The sequence below is a fragment of the Metopolophium dirhodum genome, chromosome 5 (genome assembly GCF_019925205.1).
Source record: "Metopolophium dirhodum isolate CAU chromosome 5, ASM1992520v1, whole genome shotgun sequence".
NCBI classification, from domain to species: domain Eukaryota; kingdom Metazoa; phylum Arthropoda; class Insecta; order Hemiptera; family Aphididae; genus Metopolophium; species Metopolophium dirhodum.
Window position 1 is genome coordinate 974,011 of NC_083564.1, and position 19,802 is coordinate 993,812.

At 30.8% G+C, this 19,802-nt stretch overlaps 2 protein-coding genes across 4 annotated transcripts in view; one reads left to right on the forward strand and one right to left on the reverse strand.

Moving 5' to 3' along the window:
* Window positions 1–1,392: 1,392 nt before the first annotated feature.
* LOC132945262 (gustatory receptor for sugar taste 64f-like) lies at window positions 1,393–5,807 on the forward strand. Its single transcript, XM_061014955.1, has 9 exons — window positions 1,393–1,555; window positions 1,709–1,892; window positions 2,665–2,783; window positions 3,146–3,331; window positions 3,497–3,759; window positions 5,050–5,204; window positions 5,275–5,437; window positions 5,520–5,609; window positions 5,694–5,807. The coding sequence occupies exons 1-9, from the start codon at window positions 1,393–1,395 to the stop codon at window positions 5,805–5,807; spliced, it is 1,437 nt and encodes a 478-aa protein (XP_060870938.1).
* A 932-nt stretch (window positions 5,808–6,739) lies between these two features.
* The window catches only part of LOC132945961 (neuroligin-4, Y-linked-like), a 454,653-nt gene continuing 441,590 nt past the window's right edge, over window positions 6,740–19,802 (reverse strand). For all 3 annotated transcript variants that reach the window (XM_061015804.1, XM_061015805.1, XM_061015806.1), the window contains 2 exons: window positions 18,882–18,994; window positions 6,740–13,902 (listed from right to left, as the gene is read on the reverse strand). In XM_061015804.1, the coding sequence (XP_060871787.1) occupies window positions 12,716–13,902; window positions 18,882–18,994 (1,300 nt within the window). In that variant the 3' untranslated portion in view covers window positions 6,740–12,715. The remainder of the gene's footprint in view (window positions 13,903–18,881; window positions 18,995–19,802) is intronic.

Here is a 19,802-nt window from a genome sequence, read left to right on the forward strand (position 1 = left end):
TGTTCTTTTCACGTGTACGTGGCTGCATTAGCGCACACGACAAAAATTGTATTAAAAAATAAACGAAAACTGGCTTTGTGATTGCCACTACGAATCCTACATTGTTCGTGCTACACTGGCAACGACCAATAATAAATGTAAAAAAAATTGGTAAACCGAATTTGATTTTATCAAACAACTGAAAAATACAGAAGACGACGAACAAATAACAACAAAAACCATTTTCTTAATGATGAAAATTAAGATTATGTTTGTTGAAAACAATCATGCTGGTGTGAACTAATGTTTTAATTTAGTAGCGATAACAGTAGGTATATCAGTGATATAGTACATATATTTTATATTATAGGTAAGTTATAATCTGCAATTTAGTAACGCTACGCACATGAATTAATAAAACTGGACATTTTAAATCAGTAAGTATTAAACTCGGAGTATTTTTAAAATAAAATTTAATTTTTTAAACTACAGAACTTTTAGAAAAATTATGAATCTATGTAGGTTTCAGACAAAATATTTCAAAATTAATGATCTAATTATCACTGGTGACTGATGAAAGATACATTGATCAGTTGTTGAGATATGATCAATGTATGAACAAGACATGTTAAAAAACGAGTTAAATAAGTTCGATGGTATTGAAGACATTAAACAATACAATACTTAGAAGTTAGAACCTAGTACCTATCTTTATACCCGATATTGAAAACTTTTTTAAAATAAATGTTATCGTTTAATTAAATAACTAAATTATAGTCTTGTTTAAAAGTAGTTTACTTTATTAATTACTTTATTTATTATGTATAAACGTAATAAAATAGTTAAATATTATTTTACTTCGATTTCATGCATACATTTTACCTTTATTTTAACATTAATCATTAATATTGTTCAAATAACAATAAGAAATGTTATTTGCCACAAAAATAATAAAACTAAAATTAGGTATTCTTTGACGATTACATATTATATTATTATATAATTGCATGTTAAATATTTGAAACGAAAATACATATTGAAACTACTCGGGCATTGATGAATAGCAATTTTATTTTTATACTCCAAACACATATTATGTATGTACTATAGTACTACTTTGTATATGTATACTTTTCAAAAGGCGTTAAATATTTAGTAGATATATAGCTTAAAATTAAGTACTTAGGGTTTGTTTTAAATTATATTTCATAACGTCAAATATAACTATAATCAAGTTATCAAATAATGTGAGTTCCGTGTGGCAGATATTTTGATAACATCACCGAGCACTTTATTTTTGAAATTGAATATTTAACAATTCTGCATTTCTTCGAATTAAAATTCAGGAAAGTCATTTAGTGTGCTGAGTTTACGTGTGTTGTAGTGAAAATACCACTATTCAAAATTTTTGCTATGTCTGACGAAAACACCTTTCAGCCCATCTATCTGAAGGACAGGAATTTCACTGAATCATCTGGATATGAACGACAGTTGAAACAAAGTTCATTAACCGATTCGGTGGTACGTTCGAATTATAACGCACTGAGCTTAAAAGAAAACAAGGGGAATATTGGTAATATAAATTTTTTATACGAACTATATTTAGAACATTTACCTATTATTTCAAAAAGTTAAATGTCAAATGCGTTAAACTAAAATGGTTGTTTTTTCATACGAAATAATTCATTAAGAATGTTATATTAAATTTTTTTTATTTTTTTTTAAACACTTGCAATACAAGATAAACCAGTTAACTACGTGAGAATCAAAGCTTTGGAAGAAAGTATAAGGAAGGACATAATTAGCGATAAAAATTCATTGCACAGAGCCATCACTCCTTTACTTATTTTGATGCAAATGTCCGGTCTTTTACCAGTTCAAGGCATTAGAAGACAAAATACTAGTTATTTAGTGTGAGTAATGCAGTATGTATAATTATACAGTTAAATTTCATTAAATATTAATATTGTAGCTCTTTATTCTTCGTAATCCATACATTTTTTTTGTGCCTATAAAACTGTTATAGTAGTACTCAACATTTTAATAAATAAAAGCAACTGGGAAAATCTTAATACCTTGTAAATAGGTAATTTACGGTAAGAGGTACCACTAAAATACTAAATATTTCAGCTCGACGATTTTTGATATAATTATGATATTTGGATGGCGAAATGTGAACAGTTTCAGTACACACGTAGACTATTTATTAAAATAATTTTTGAATATAAAGTTTGTTTTAATTATGAAATTGACAAAGTTAGAATAAGTAGAAATTTATAAATAATAAATGTGTGTTTAATGATAGATTGATCATGTTTATTTTATGTTAAATTACTACAAAGACGCGTAGTATGTCGTATTGCACTAAATTGTTATGATATAATAACGGGTAATATTTTGAAAGTTTCTCAAATGTGTATTTTGGTACTCCCTTCCATCTTCATTTTCAGCTGAAATATTAATTTTTACTTACACCTTACTGTGAACATATAGGTCCATATTATGTAGGTACTAGCCACTAGGTATACATACTATTATTTTAAAATCTATAAATAAAAATATATTTAATTCTATAAGAGCTGAGATCTGCAGTACAGAAATTATTTCAGGTGATATTATATTTTCTAATATTTACAATCAATAGTTATTTTTTATCATGGTTTGATATTTTATAATATGTTTTAGTTTCAATTGGTTCAGCTGGATATTGGCATACAGCATTATTTTAGTTGGTTCTTCTGTCGTAATGGTTTCGTTAGTAGTATACAACTTGTATAGTAATGGACTGTCATATGAGGTCATTGGTAAAGCTTTCAATTTATTTTTTATTTATTTTTTCTGTTTGTGTGTTAGTGTTGAGTGACTCTTATCATGTCTCCACGTTTGTCGTTTTGTATATATAAATAATTTCTTTCGCACACATGATTATTGTAAATGCCATTAAAGATTGTATAAAAACTAATAAATGTTAAAAAATTTTTTTTTATTTTTATTAAAATTTAATTTTTATGGATATCTGTTTACACTTATAGTAGAATAAATAGTTACATATATTGTGTAATTACATAAAATCATAAAGAAGATTATAATTCACTAAAAAAATATTTTTTTGAAATCTGCAGGTGGTAGATATTTCCTTTTAAATATAAGGCTATTCGGTTTACAGGTGATTTATTATTTCATGGAGGTACACTAATCATTTACACACTTTTTATACATTTGGCAAGGGAATGGCCAAAAGTTATGGAAAAATGGGAACTAATGGAACGAGAGATGAAACAATATGGATACCCTCCTAACATGGCATTCAGGATTAAATTGTTTTCATGTATCATCTTGATACTTTCAACTAGTATGTAAAATAAAAGAAGAAAAAAACGTTTTTTTATGATAGCTCAGAGCAATATAAATCTCTTATGCGAATACTTACTGTAATGCAATAATTTATATTGTGCATTAATTGTTATTATTGTACAATAAGTATAGTATTATATCTATATTATTATTTTTTTTACAGTTGAACACTTGGCTTCTATTTTAACGGGAGTATTGAAAGCTATACATTGTTCACCGGATGGACTACATATTTTTCAACATTACATTTTTATATGGCTTAAATCAGTCTTTACGTCGTTTGCAGTAGCTATAATTTTGAAGTTTTTTGATTGTTTATATTCTTTTGCTTGGAATTTTATAGATTTACTAATAATCATACTAGCCTGTGCTTTGACGGACAAATTCAAGCAGTTTAACCAAAAATTAGCCAGCGTCAGGGGAAAAGTTAGTAATAACTTATACCTAAATAATACCAAAAATCTACTATTATAACTTATTGATATTTTAACTATTAATAATATTTATATCAAAAAATGGTGGGCAAATGGGTGTCGCTCTTCTGTACAGTAGATTCAAAGTGGGTCACTGTAACGGATGGTGATAAATTTGATTTAATGATATAATATCATATTGTATACGAAAAACGATTCTGAGCGAAGACGGTAGTCAGCCGCAATGGTATATTACTAAGGGCCGTTCTTACAATGTCCGGTAAAGTGTCAGTTAACGCTAACCGACTTATAACAGAATTTTTTATGGTTAAGTTTCGGTTAACTTTAACCGGACATTGTAAGAACTGCTCTAAGTATATTTGATGATATAATTGTTAATGATGTAATTTATTTACCTATTTACGAGGAATCTTATTTTAAATTCTCAATCTTAGCTATGAAAGTTGAACATTGTATACATTTTTAACTCCAAAATAACTTTTATTTTTAAATTTGATAAATTTTGTCAAAATTTGAACTTTAAATGTTGTATCTACTATATCAGGAGCCTTGTATTCATTTTTCACTTTTTTGACCAACAAATACAATTTAAATGACATTTATAGAAAAAAAACTAAAAATGTCCGTAAACCGCTCAAAACAAGTCAAAATATTTTGATAATTTTCAACTTTTTATGTATCAAAGGTTATTGTTTTCGAATTACACCAAAAACCAAAATAGATTTTGTCGAAAACTGATTTTGCGTAAAAACGACTGATGTTCCTTAATTTTTGTTTTGTTTCCTCTGCGCTCCATAAACTATTGAAAATTTTAAATTTTGAACTCCCAAATGCACCAACTAGATTCACTTTTCCATCTATCAATATACTGTTGAAAAAATCAAAGCTGTGTTACTGTCTAGAACAGTGATTAAAGACAAAACAATTAAAAACAAATTGAAAACTAAAAATAAAACACACAATATTATTGTTTCATTATTAAATCAATAGATTCATCGATCCGCTCAGAATCTAAAAATATTACGATAGAAAAGTATAATATATTAAATTTATGTTATTTAAATTTTATTTATTATTTATTAATTTTAATTCATTTTTGCAAAAAAAAAACTATGAGATTGTGAATTGTTTGTTAAACTAAAATATATAATATATACACTTAATCTATTACTTCCTTATACGAGTAATACATTTTACTGGTTAAATATTACTCCATCTATGTAAATCGTAGGTAAATGTATGTTAAGAAAGTATATATAATTTATTTTGATTTAAATTTTAGGTGCTTCCAAGTATGTATTGGCGGAAGTCTAGGGAAACATATAATATTTTAGCGTCGTTAACTCATGACTTTGATGAATTTCTATCTCCAGTGATATTATTATCATTTGGTCATAATTTGTACTTTATTTGCTTACAACTTCTCAACAGCTTGAAGTATTTGAAAAATATATTTTCGTACGTTTCATTAAGGCTAATAAGTAATAAGTAGTAACAATATTTTTAGACCTATGCTCAGCTCTTGGGAGGCTCTATGTTTCGCATTTTTATTTACATACTTAGTTGGAAGAACATACGTAGTGTCTTTGTACGTCGCATCCATTAATGATCAAAGCAAAAAACCAAAAGCTGTCTTGTTCTCTGTGCCAGCAGAGTGTTATGGAGTCGAGGTGACTTAAAGTTTAATTTCAAATGACATGCTTATTTATCATTTAAATAAAATACCAAATTCGTTTTTTTTTTCAATTACAGGTAGAAAGATTTTTAATGCAAGTGACATCTGATGAATTATCATTTACTGGATGTAATTTTTTCTCCGTCACTAGGACGTTTATGCTTACGGTTGGCCGCAAAATTATTTTTATCTTGAATGCTTTTTTATTTAAGTTATAAGTGCTAATGTTTCATTTCATTATGGTTATTCAGGTTGCTGGAACTATAGTCACGTACGAGATCGTATTAATACAATTTAACAATGTGGCTAGTGGAGTACATTATCAAAATAATACTCTTGCTAATTATTGTCCAAAGTTATTATGATTCATAGTTTAGCTGGAAAATGAAACGAAGTTAATCACCTCTTTAGTGATTAAGGAATACTATGGATAGTTGGAACTTATAACCAATGATTTGTCTATGATTACATTTATAAAGTGTTTATGAACATCGGTCGTATTTCCTTACTTTCATAAGAAAACAATTGGTGTGTACTTTGTAACATAAATACCTGATCACTAAAATACAACAGTCAATTAAAAAAACTTCATATTTGTAAGTAGGCAATTCAACATTTTAATAATGGAACAGTCTCCAAGTAAATTAATGCTTTGTGAATAACCTTATAAATTCTGTGTTAATTGTTCATTTTTTCAGTTTCAACATACTTTTTAAGTAAAATTACACTATTTATAATCATTTAAATTGTACTAAATATATCTTAATGTTATGTTTTACAGTTTTAATTCGGTACTTTTAAGCAATATGTGTGATAACTGATAACCAATTATATTTTACTACAATGGATTTAAAACATAATTAACATACATTAAAAATATATCAGTCTACATGTTTAATGTAGACTGATATATTTTTATTACCTGGATTCGTGTTTCCAATAAATGATTTAGTATGACATTTTTTTAAATAGAATAATTCTACTTTTAACATGTAAAGGAAGACAAGATAGTAAATATAAACTATTTAAAATTATTGAAATTATATACATAGGCATTTATAAATAGATTTGATCATTTTTATGTACAATTATAATATTATCTTTTCGGACACCTATGACTTCTATCCAGTCTCTGTTACATTTCATCATGACATTTATAGATTTGTAAGTTTCTGATTTAAAATGAACACAAGATGTGAAGTAACGTTACAATTTAATAGTCAATTCAATATGTTTGCGACGGCTAATATAATTATATTTGAATGGAAATTCGTGATGATGGTTTTTTTTATTATTTTAATTAATCATTGTCACCGTTAAAGACATTTCTTGTATATTATAATTGTTAATTTTACACCTTATAATAAACTACCATGAGACTATAATTATATTTTCCTATGTCTGATGATTTTGGGTAGGTTACATATTACATTAGCATCTATAATAAATTGGTATACAATTTAGAATTTTAGTTTCAGGTGTTTATGGCATAAAATGCACACGAGGTTACTGATAATTAAGTGATTTCGGTCATTACTGGTGTTGGTTTACTAACAAAATTTATTATAATAAATTAATCGATGCCATTTTTTACAATCTATCTTTGTACGTGTACTGCTTGATACTCTAGGTAGAAAAGTTCAACATTATTTATAAATGCACAACGGATATTTATTGAATATTAACATAATAATTATAGTAATAATATTAATATTAATAATAATAATTTCTTAACAGTGTATAATGGTTACAATAACAACATCTTGATAGTTTAAGTTTACAATTTTTTTTTAACAGTGATAGACATTATACAAATATAATATTATAGGTACTACTTACAAAATAGTTTACAGTTATAATAAATAATATATATATATATATATATTGTAATCGCTAGTTTTAAAATATAAACAAACATAAAAAGATACGAAAATTGTATTTACAAATTTAGTAGTTCAATGAATATTTCACATAGTAAATGCTCGGATTTCCGTCATTACACAATACAGAACATAACAACACCAAAATATACATATAATATCAAAATATTAGTTAGGTTATAGTTATTACGTACGCAATAGGTATCTAGTATTCTAGTACTTCTACTTTCCTTAATTTATTAAGAGAAAAAACGCGATAAGTCGTTTTAAAAACGAAAACAATACTCTTAAGACTCCACCAAATAATAATATTACGGTATCTCACACATCAATTTATTAATAGTATTCTCTGAATATTGGAGATGTTGGCATTTACTCAAAATCGTTTCAACTGCGGTGGTAATTTTAGCAATTCGAACAAAAAATCACTCGATAAACAATTACAAAGTATTTCAGGTTGGCAATGCAATTTATAATAATTGTCAACTTAAAACGAAAGAAAGCTAATTTTGCTAATATGTGAGTACAGTGAATAATATTTTGCATCATGTAGCGACGCCGTTTCATTCGTTTACGTAAGACTTCAATAAACTGTGCTCAGACGTAGTCCGAAAGTTTTCCGACAGCGTAATTCACGATTTTCATTTAAATTATTTCAATATTCATTATATTATCGTTCGGTTATCTACGCATACGGTTTCCTATCTACCTGCTATAATACATAGCGACAGTTAATAATGAAATTACGGATTTGCCATCCACACTATATTGTGCATGACGAGTTATTTACTTTGAAATCATGTCGTTGACACATTGGAAATGAAAATGCGTCGGACTTTTGGTTTGCGCTTTTATCGGACTATTATTGTTGTCTGAGTAAATATTTTTTCACGTTGTATTGGAGTCAATTAATTGGTTCGACTAACACTTTTTTTAAAATTATTTTCACCTGAAGTTTGTATTGGATAGAAATAATATTATTATTATAACGGAACGGTGGGTACATTTTAAAACATAAAATATAGAATCATATATACATGTGTGGATACAAGGAAGAAAATAATTCAAAATACATCCTTTAAAAGTTTTTGTTTTATGATTATAAATAATTGCATTAGAAATAGAAATTTATACGGTTTTCAACTGTTATTCGCTAGCTGCTACGAAAGTTGTGATAAATAATGCATAATATAAATTATTAAACATCAAAATCTCCTGACATTGTTATGTTATAGTTATTATTATTATTATTATTATTAATATTATTACGAGTATTTTACGGAAATGTGATATTTACACTATACACATACATACACAAAAGTTGGATATATTTAAGACTTAAAGGTAATGTGTCATTATTTAATGGCATGGACCAAATTATTATTATTTTCTCCAATTACAATACAACATATATTTTTATATCGATAACCTAATAACAGTATGACATAATTTCTGAAAAATTCTAAAAGTTCTGACGAACATGTTTTATACTTTTATTTGGAATCAATCAGATTTGTTTGAAATTTATATTTTTTTTATTTGATTCATAATGATATAATAAAAAAAAAGAAGATAATATTACGTATATATTATATATATATATATATATATATATAAATATATTTCTTTTTCAGAGATTTTTGCGTAAAAAAATCACTTTAACCTTTCTGTTAAATAAATTATAACAAACTTTTAATACGGTCAAAGTAATAAGAAAAGTTTTTTGTTTTATTATTATGTTTGTAGTTCTAGAGAAAAAAACTTTTATACCGATGGTTCTGTAAAGGAAAAACCATAGGATAACAAGAATATTGTTTTTTCTTTTCAATTTTACTTGTTCTTCTACATTATGTCATCAATTACCTCCCATTTCTCTAATTTTATGTTTTTTTACGAGTTCGAAAAATATTCTTAAACACTTTACCTATTTACGAAAATTCTAAAACATAGTTCTGCGGAAAAGGTTACCTATTGCATTAGACTAAAAATTATTATAATTATGAAATAAATCACTGCTGCAAGTAAGGGTTTTTTGGTGATAGTTTGTCGCAAAATTGTTATTATCATTGAAAATGTGATTGTTTTAGATTTGGGCTCATGATATAATTGACATGTGTCCTGGTTGAATATCTAGTTATTTAATCAAAATGAGACTGTGTTTCGGGAATGTCGACAAATCGGGATAACGATGTCCGCGGTCCATTAAATTAAAATGTACCTACGTATTATTGCACAGTTAAGTGTGATAATAATCCCACAGTTTTTTTTAAATCATTTAATGACGAAACGTTAGAATTATGACGTAATAAATACATACCTACATTTTATAATATACACCTGCCAGTTTAAAATTGTATTTTCAATTTTAGATCATATAATGAAATAGCAATTTGTAAACATAAGTTAGTCCCACTCACTGTTGATAACATAGATTAAGTATAGTTTTGTCTTTCTACCACGTGTGCGTGCGCAAACAATAATTGTCGAGAATTACCGTACGAAACACAAATAGAAATTATTTTGTCAAAAGTTATAATATGAATGAAAGAATTAAAATCTCACGGTTAAAAATCGTTTAAATGCCGATTGAAGATTAAGCTAACTTGTCGGCTCAAGTAGGTCATAATGTTTATTGGATATTATATTATGTTACTGTAACAGGTATCGTGAAATATTTCATAAACTCAAAAAACTTATAAATGTAATGATAATATTTTGCAGCATTTTTGCGCAAAACGTGAAAACATAGTAGGTATAATATAATTTACTTTGAAAAAACATCAATATTTTTATATAAAATATAATATAGTAACATTACAAACTAATAAGATAATCACAATAAAATATAATATAATAATAATACATAATATCAATGTGATGTCGACGATTTTGTCGATGACGGCGAGAGAAATATTATTCAACTGCGCATTGATGATGAAATGAAAAGTTTTAATATAAGTACTTATAATGTTATGTACATTGTACAATGAAACGAAACGTCCAGAAATTGGCGGCGCGTGGACTTCAGTAGGCCGATTCGATGCAATTATTTAAATTAATTTTGTAATTATTCATTTTTACAAGGCAGGTGGCTAATACAATATAGTCGTACCGTCCGCGTCGGCGCGAGTCCTTCCGTCCGCGGGGCGCAACCGAATAACTCATTAATATAAATTAGGTTTTTTTTCTCTGTCCGCCCTACCCTCGAAGTGAAATAAAATTATATCATGATGGAAAACATTGTTTTCCAAAAAAACGTCTTCTGTATAATACTAAAATCAAACGCTGTGGAGTGAATCGATGTTACCTACAGTATAATACTGCACGCAGTTGTACGTTGATTGGCTATACGGACTACAACAGTAAAATACGATATCATAATATTATTATGATATCTCTTTATATCTATGATTATCAGCTGGAGATTATCTATGATAATAATGTACCTACGATACGATATTATTGAAGCGATTTTGAGATATTATAATATATCCATCTGGTTAATTAGATCGTTTCCTTAAAAAACCGACGTTGTCTACGTGTATACAGTGGCGGGCCGAATGTTTCTCGATTTGCTGCGTCAACTTTTCAAAGGGATGGTGCCGAAGTCTATACGGGCATAGGTAATATTCTATATAATATTATGATAACGTGTGGCCAGTTTAGTTTTCTCTGCGATTATTGAGACATTATATTATACGTATGACAGGCGTACACGGAGTAATGCACCGGAAATTCGTACAGAACGCGAATCTATTGTATACATAATAATAATAATAATATGGGATTGATAATTAAACAGATGTGATTGTAACGACGGAAAATTATTGTGACTAAATTATTGCACTCTGCGACAATAGCGGGTAAATTATTTATTATTTATAAAATACTATGTCAGATTTTAATTACAGATTTTAAACTAGACGTGGAGCCAATAATGTATATAATATTATAATACAACAATTTAGCTTAGACATTTTATTTGTTTAAATTATAATATCAATCGAAGATTATGAAAAAGTTTAGTCGAACAGTTAAAACAACATAATATTATACTTAGGTATGTATTATTATTTATATTTTGAAACGTTTATGGGAGTTGGTTTAAATTTTTATCAACTACCCTACCTATATTATTTAAAAACAATATTACAATATATTATACTCTTCCCGCAGTTATATATTTTATAGGTACTAGCATCAACTCTTTTTAATATCTTAATAATTACGTATATTATATTGTTCGACGAGTTGATGTATATCGCATAATAGTTTGTTGAGCAGCAGCTTCTACGGTTTGATTTGATAGCAAGTAGATCAACAGCTGATGTCGTTTTTTCACACCCTTACGATAAACCTATCCTAGAGACTTATTTATAAATCCCCTTACAAACGATGAAATCGTGGGATTTAAAGGTGTGCGATTTACTTCCTGCTCGACATAATAAGAATACCTATATTATGGTATACGATTTATCAAACGACTTTTGACTGTTATATTTGAATCGTCTAAAGTCCATAACATAATATTACGCACGGTCATAAAAATAATTACATACAGGTCGGTCACGTCGTTTACGTTTCATAATAAAAACGAACCAATAAAAACGTCGCTGTAGGCGTTGGACTACGACCCGACCTTATTATTGGTCGCCGTCGACCGTCCACGGGCATAAAACTCTCGGCACGTCCAGTCGGAGGACACCACATTTGCGCAAATCAAATATTACAGTATCAAAACAAGACTACAGAACCACAATATTATTGGCGTACAGTCAAACGCGATCGATTATTTTATTACAAATACATATATTATACAGAATAATAACATAAATATAATAATTATAGGTAGGTACTGTTCTATAATTAAAACGAACGAAACGTAATAATATTATAATACCGTTTTCGGCTACTACGACAGTGACGAACCACAACACAACAATAATACGTATCGGAATAAACGATTTAATATGTTATAATATAATATTAATATTATTATTATTTACATGGTATAATGATACCGCTACCGGCGGCGGCGGTGGTATCAGAGCCCGTGGTACGAATATAATATAGGCACAACGCGCACGTTACGATCGGCGGCGCGTCATTTGCCGGTGCTGCGATGAACCGCGTCGGAGGACGGCCACACGTCTTCAAGCCGTAAATATTTTCAAGTCGAACAATAATATTGTTTAATTTTATAAAACTGCGGCGTCGATTACAACCACAACCACAACCACGACAACGACAATAGGATCATAACAACAACGAACACGACGTGCTGTATAAAAACCGTCGCGCGTCGTACCATTTCATATTATTATACACGCCAACTGCACCAATCGGCATGAGCACGGCGACTGCACGTGCAGTAGAAGCGACCGAAGCGACGGTCAGACCCTCATTTCGCTCATGGCGGCCACGGGCATCTTGAGCGTACCGGTTTTAGGCATCTGCCCGATACCCACGCCCTGCTGCACAAGCAGAGGCTGCGACTCCTGCGACTGCACACCCACCGAGGACCTGGGCGGCGGAGGTGGTTTGGGCAGCGTGCCGTGCACCAGCGACCCGTTGGGTGGACAGCCACCCCCAACGCCCGCGCCACCACCGACCTGGTGGTCGTGCAGCAGTCTGGAAGATGGTTTGGCCGACTTCGGGAACGTCATATCGTGTCCGGTGGCCATGCGCACCGCTGCTGTGGCCGCCGACAGCTGCTGTTGTTGCGTCGTCGTCGTCATCGTCGCAGTCGTCTGAGGTGGCGGTGGATGCTGTCCCCCGGTGGCGGCCGGCACGTGATGGTGGTGCATGTGGTGGTGCTGATGGTGGCCGCCGGCCCCGTGGTGGTGGTGATGTCTCTGTTCCATGTCCACGGCCACTGCGTCCGCGGCCAGGTGCATCTGCTGAGCCGGCGGATGGTGATGGTGCTGCATGTGATGATGGCGCCCGTCGTATCCGCCCGCCTTGTCGACCACCACTGCGGCCGACTGCTGCAGTCGGTCGTCCGGCACGGTGGCCGCTTTGTACCTTACCGAATCTTCTTGGCCACCGACCGTCTGCTGGTGCTGGTGCTGCTGGTGATGTTGCAAACACTTAAACCTGTCCTTCTGATAACATATGATCACCAGCAGTAGGCCGTTGAGCACCAGCAGTGACACTCCAAGCGCGATAGTCACGTGCAGCGCTGTCGAGTAGGCTGCGTATCCGGCCGCACCCAGTGTGGCTAGCGCGTCCTCGGCTGACGTGGACGCGTTGGCCGCGTTCGAACCGCGCGCCGGTGGCACGCACGTGGTCGCTTCCGCCGCCGGCCACTGCGGCCTACCCGTGGTCGTCAGCGACTGCACCACCTCGGCCACCGTGCCGTTGGCCGTGAATCGGTTGACCGTAGCCCGCTGCGGTGCTCGCCTGGACAGCGGGTCCGGCCTCACCACTCCCTCGTACAGTTCCGCGTCGTCGTGGTTCCGGAACAAGTTGTGCCGCAGCATCACGTCCTCCATGCCGGCTCGGTGCAGTTCCGGTATGAGCCGTAGCCACACGGACAGCTGGTGCGCCCGGAAGTGGTTCTTCATCCGGGGTTTCATGCCTGTAATCATTTCGAATAACCACATTAGTATAAGCCAAACGTCGAGGTACGATTTTGTTTTACTGTGTTATTTTTAAATTTTTATAACTGTTTCGGTGTGTGAGGTGAAAAAATAATTCAATAGCGTGAAAAATATAATATATAAAAATCAAAATAAATAACCCTACTCTATCCGTTCAGAATCTAAAAAAAAAGGCTTAAATATATACTCGTAATAAGCGTAGGTATAAGCAATAAAACATTATACGGGTTTTAATCGCATCATCATTAAATGGCGTAAAAAAATCATATAAATAATTAATTACGGTACATATATATTATAAAATATTGATATATGAAAATAATATTATTACAATTTTTTAAAACTATTCAGTGATTGAAATATTTTACACCGTTTAAAATGCAACCAGAAAAAAATGAACATTGTTCAAATAATTTTAAAAAAGTAGGTAAAATATAGGTAGGTAGTTAGGTTAATAGGTACCTATAAATTAATTAATTAAATATAATAATAATATATATTGTATAATAGTATTATCAGTTATAACTGAATTTTAATCCAAAGTTTTTAAAACGAATAAAATAAAGGTTAAATTATAATATTGCAATACTGTTATTTTATATCTAAAATATTAGATTAATTACAACATTAACTCCAGTTGTATGGGATACAACTTACTATAGTAATAATTTCTAGCGATTATTATAAAGTAAAGCATTTATTGTCTTAGGCACTAAACTTGAAACGGAAAACGATTAATAATTTACTTATATATTTTTGTGTACTTTTTTTCCAATAATACTTGTATAGTTTTATCCAAATGAGTGGATGGGCGGTAAAATTATAAACTGTCTCGCGAGTTCGTGAACTCATAATATTTAGATTACTGCTGCCACTGCATATGCAGACTTTGTGCAATTTTATTTATTCAATGACTAAAAGATGAAAAATGTAATTTATTTAAATGGTACTGTATGCTAAAATATGCAAAATATAATATTGACAAACGTCTGAAACGAAACTATGAAGAAAGTGGGTTAGTGTTTGTATTGGGCGCAACTTAGTGCAACTTTTGAGAGCCATCGTCTGTTTTATATCACAATAATAGGTTCTCTCATCGATAAACTGAAAATATATTATAATATGTCAAATAAACCGCAATCATAATCGTATATATACGATAGTAATACCTAATTAATTGGATAATGTGCCTACGATAGCTTTTCTTAAATGCATCCATGTTATGTTGTAAAATATTTCTATTCAAACATTGACTTTGTTTAATACCATCCATTATTGGGTCCCGTAGTCCAAATGTAATTTAATCTAAACTTTCAAAGGAAATCACATTTTCCTCGCGTCGTGTCATATCAAAATCATTGCAAAATATTATACACCATAATAGTTATAAATTAAAATGAAATAAGTTAGGATGCACGTAGTATTCAGTTGAATGCAATACAAAACTTGATGCAACTCCGTGAATTCCTTTTTAATTTTTTACCAAATGGTAAATAAATTGTAATGTTAAAAGATATTATAGATGAATAACACAGATGTCCCGATGATGGGAAATAGAAGTTAAAACAATATCAATATTGTCGCTTCTATCCATTTTCGTTGTTAGTGTATACGATTATTGAATAGGTATAGCTAAAATGTCTGAATAATATTTTGGTAGACTTCAATAGAAATTGGAATTTTAAAAACACACTTTAGTGTATATTTTTGAATAAATGTATAACTGAACGGTATTTCTAAAAAATATTATACTGGGATATACTTTACATGTACGAATGTACGATGTATCCTTATTTAAATAATATTTAAACTATGAAGAACCATTTGAAAAATTGTTCTTTATGAATATTCGTAGATGAAAAAAACAGTTTTGTAGGTAGAGTTGCTACATTTAAAAAAAAAAATAACTTCCATTATAGCAATAAGGAATAATCGACATATTAACAAATCTCATTTAAAACAAAATAGATTGAAATAGAAAATGTATTGCGTTATCCCAGTATTATATCCTTCGGATATGTCCACAAGGGTATAATAATAAATTTATTCCAAAAATAAAGCACAGAAATACAATTTAATGCAAAATATATATATCTTCCATTTTATTGTAACATAAAATTTCTATATGTAATATAATTGTAAATTTCATTATTTTTTATTTGTAGGTACTTATTGAGTTTCTTAAATTTCTTTTAACCATTCACAAATTTAAGGTTCAGACTTACAGAGTTAAAATTTAATCATTGTTCGGTACGTTTCAAAATCTTAATGGATAGGTAGGTACCAATTTACTGGATTTTTGCCATTTATTTTTATTTATTCAAATAAATTGTTTAAAAAAGTTTATGAAACCATATTATAGAGATGATTAAAATAAAACGAAAATGACATTGACAAAACTAGACTTGCTAAATAGTAATCATAAAACACGCTTCATAATATTTTTTAAATATATAGAAAAGTGTCACAAATGTTTTCAAGGAAAGGTATAAAAGTAAGCAGTAAATAATGTCATGTTAACATAAATATATTCAATTTTAAACAAGAATAGCAAAGAAAATGTCAATTAAAATTTTAGAAAATTGACATTGACAAAAACAAAATGATAAATCCCTCCAAGTTACACAGAACTACCGAAAAGGAATTTACTAAGTAGATGAAATATTTAAAAATGTCCGAAGAGTTTACGTTTATTATATCTACCTATACGTATCGGCTGTACAAAACGAAACTACAAAACTGTCAAAATTCACAAACAGCTATAAAGATTATAGTGCTGCACGACCCGTTGACGATGACAATTAATAACAATTTCAGTCGAAATAACTTCGTCGATCACCAAACTAATATTATATACATGTATACCAGATACCTACCCACTGTTCAACTGACAAACAGACTTAAATTATATGAATTAATAACTGCGTATCCGTCTGCTCCGTGGTCGTACAGTGGGAAGGGGGGGGGGACGAATGTACGATAGTAAGTTGGAGTTTGGTATCAGACGAAAGGTCTCGGGGCTGCAGGTGCTCTTATAATGTGTATCGAGGAACTTGAAAATCAATACTTACGCTCTAGGAACTAGCGTTGTACATAGCTATAGGCATGTACGATAATTCAATTTTCAAGTTAGCTCTCATACGAAATAGTTTAATATGACTATGCGGGAACATTAGCAATTACGTCTAGTCGTAGGACATGGTCCGAGCAGACTGTTATTATATTATAGAGATAATAAAAACAAGGGTGTGTGAGTACGCACGACAGATTAGTGTAAGTATAGGCACTTAAATAAATATTTAACTTTGGAACTAAAAGTTTTTTTTTTTTTTATTGAACAAAAATTTATATTTACACGTTTTACAATAAGTAAATTTGATGTGGTTCGATTGGCGGGAGGGGGAAGTCACCCAACGGCGGCACTCCGTGGAAATCGATTTAAGGAGAGAGTAGGACACCAGTTCCTTTTCAGGCGCCGGGATGGATTACCTGGAATTTGTTTGGATGTGATTGATTTGTTGAGTGATTATAGGATTTAAGTGAGTACTGTATGTTTTGTGTGTTTTTTTGTAGGTTATCATACCAAGATTATTTAAGGTTGGAATGCAGATGTATTTATGAAGTGATTCATTGGTAATATACCAGGGTGCACCTGATATTAAAAGGAATTAAAAGTTAAAATATTTTACATAAATATATTATAACGATGAACGTATCGTATAAATGAAAATAATAATACTAATATTTACGTTTGACCACGGCTATAGATAGTATGGTTGCCCATCGGTCCACGATTCCCATACTTGAAAAGTGTCTACCGAAATGAATCTCTATAATCAGTATTAAAGTTAAATTAAACAGCTGGAGACTTAAGCACTAGCGCTTATATGTAGTATGGCTATCACGGAACTACAATTTACATTTGAAAAATAATTGCATTTATAGTCACTACAACAAATAAGCGCTAGTGCGTAAGTCTCCAGCTGTTTAATACCGATAATGGAGATTCATTTCAGTAGACACTTTTCTAGATTTATTGGGCAACCATACTATCTTTAATCATACATTTGACGAAAAGCTCGTAAGACGTGTTAAACTATCCGCCGTCGAATATATTAAGCTATTCATTTCAAAAACAAAATAATTATAACTTCCGTTGAAAATATAAAAAACATTATTAAATAACTGTAAAAAATACGATTCTTGTGCTACCCCTTATGAATATTTGGTTAATACGATTCCTTGACAAATCGTAATCCGGTAAATTCAAATAATAATAATAGAAATAGTAATACATATAATAATATCACACATTAGGCATAAACTCGACGAAACAATAATTCTGTGCGCCTTAGTGGTTTTGAAGTTATTCGACAACGAATATTGTACGGTGGTAATCTCACTCATGCTGTTGGTTTTGTAGGTTATAGAAGCTTAGGAATCTCGTTGCAGTTAATCGCTTAAATAACAGTATATAGTTGAATAGAAGTGTAGTTGTTTTGTGGCAGTGGAAATAAATATTAAATATTTTATTTAACTTACCGAAGCAAAAATTATTTTAGGAAATGTTAGCTGAAAACATTAGAGGAAACCAATTACGCACCGAAAACTGCGTATAAAAGATATTTCTGATCTCTGACGACGACGCTACGTTGGTTCTGTATTAATATATAATAATGTTACGTGCACGAGAAAGCAATAGCGCTGGATTCATTTTAACGTGAGCTTCACAATATTTTGAATGGTATTTCGGTTTATTATAGTGTAAAATTGATGAGAAAGTGAAATGGTAAAATAAATAAATAATTACAGTTTCCTTCAAACGCAGTTTTGAGCAACCCAAATGATAAATGAGTAAAAACACAAGACGAGTGTCGAGTAGGTATACAATTTCAAAATATGTTCAAACTACAACTGAAAAAAAAACAGACCGTTTTAAATCTAATTTTATACTCACTTATTTCTAAATACTTTTGGTGCACAGGATCATATTCATCCCACGTGACGCTTCGGAACCTGTTCCGCTCTTTGGACCCGGAATCGGGCTTATCATCGTGATCGTTTGGATCCCTGGAGGGAGAAAAAAAATATACAATTTTAAAAATAATCGTGCAAGAAAAACGAATGTCAGGAGACAAATTTATTCACCGTGGATATTATTCGTTTACAAAGCACATTTGTCTTTCAGACAACCGATAAGGACATTTTTTCCCATCTATCCTCCCCCACAGTTTTCGCCGGAGACAAACAACAAAATCCCAAAAGCATTTTCTAATTTCAAGGCCTGGGGTCTATTTCAGTATTATCCCGATTGCAACCCTTTCATACCACCAGCCTCGAGAGCAAGGCGATGTGTCCAGTGTATTAAAAAGAAGATTTGGACACGCCCAAATGAATGAACATTTTACTACGTAAAAGGTCCATTTATCATTCAGTATAACATTTGCAAAGGGTCTCCGTATTTTTTTTTCTACATTGTTTTCGTATTAAACACGTACTCTTGTACGATCGTCAATACGCATCGGCGATCGGTGGAGCTTAAATCTGTCCAACGACAATATTAATCGAATTTGATTGAAATCATTCGAGATAATGATATTATATTTAAAATGCTAACAACTATGCATTTTTATTCAATTAAATTTAAACGTATCAAGAAAAAGGGATTTATTTTTGAATAACTTAAAACATTTTTCGGTCTTGAATATTGTTTTTTTTTTTTATTGTCTGTCGAGATTGAACGCTGCAACCGTTCTCCACGCACCGGAAATTAATATTTAAAATTTACAACAAAAGACATCAAACTTGCTATAATAAATAAAATTATCATTTTAATTTTACTTATTTATTCACTTATAATATAGGTATGCATATTGTA

Bases quoted from the DNA above. Each gene is read 5' to 3' on its own strand.
- LOC132945262 (XM_061014955.1), top strand. From the start codon at position 1,393: ATGTCTGACGAAAACACCTTTCAGCCCATCTATCTGAAGGACAGGAAT. The intron at 1,556-1,708 runs ATATAAATTTTT...TTTTTTAAACAC, and splicing joins AAACAAGGGGAATATTGGTA to TTGCAATACAAGATAAACCA. The intron at 3,760-5,049 runs GTTAGTAATAAC...TTTAAATTTTAG, and splicing joins TAGCCAGCGTCAGGGGAAAA to GTGCTTCCAAGTATGTATTG.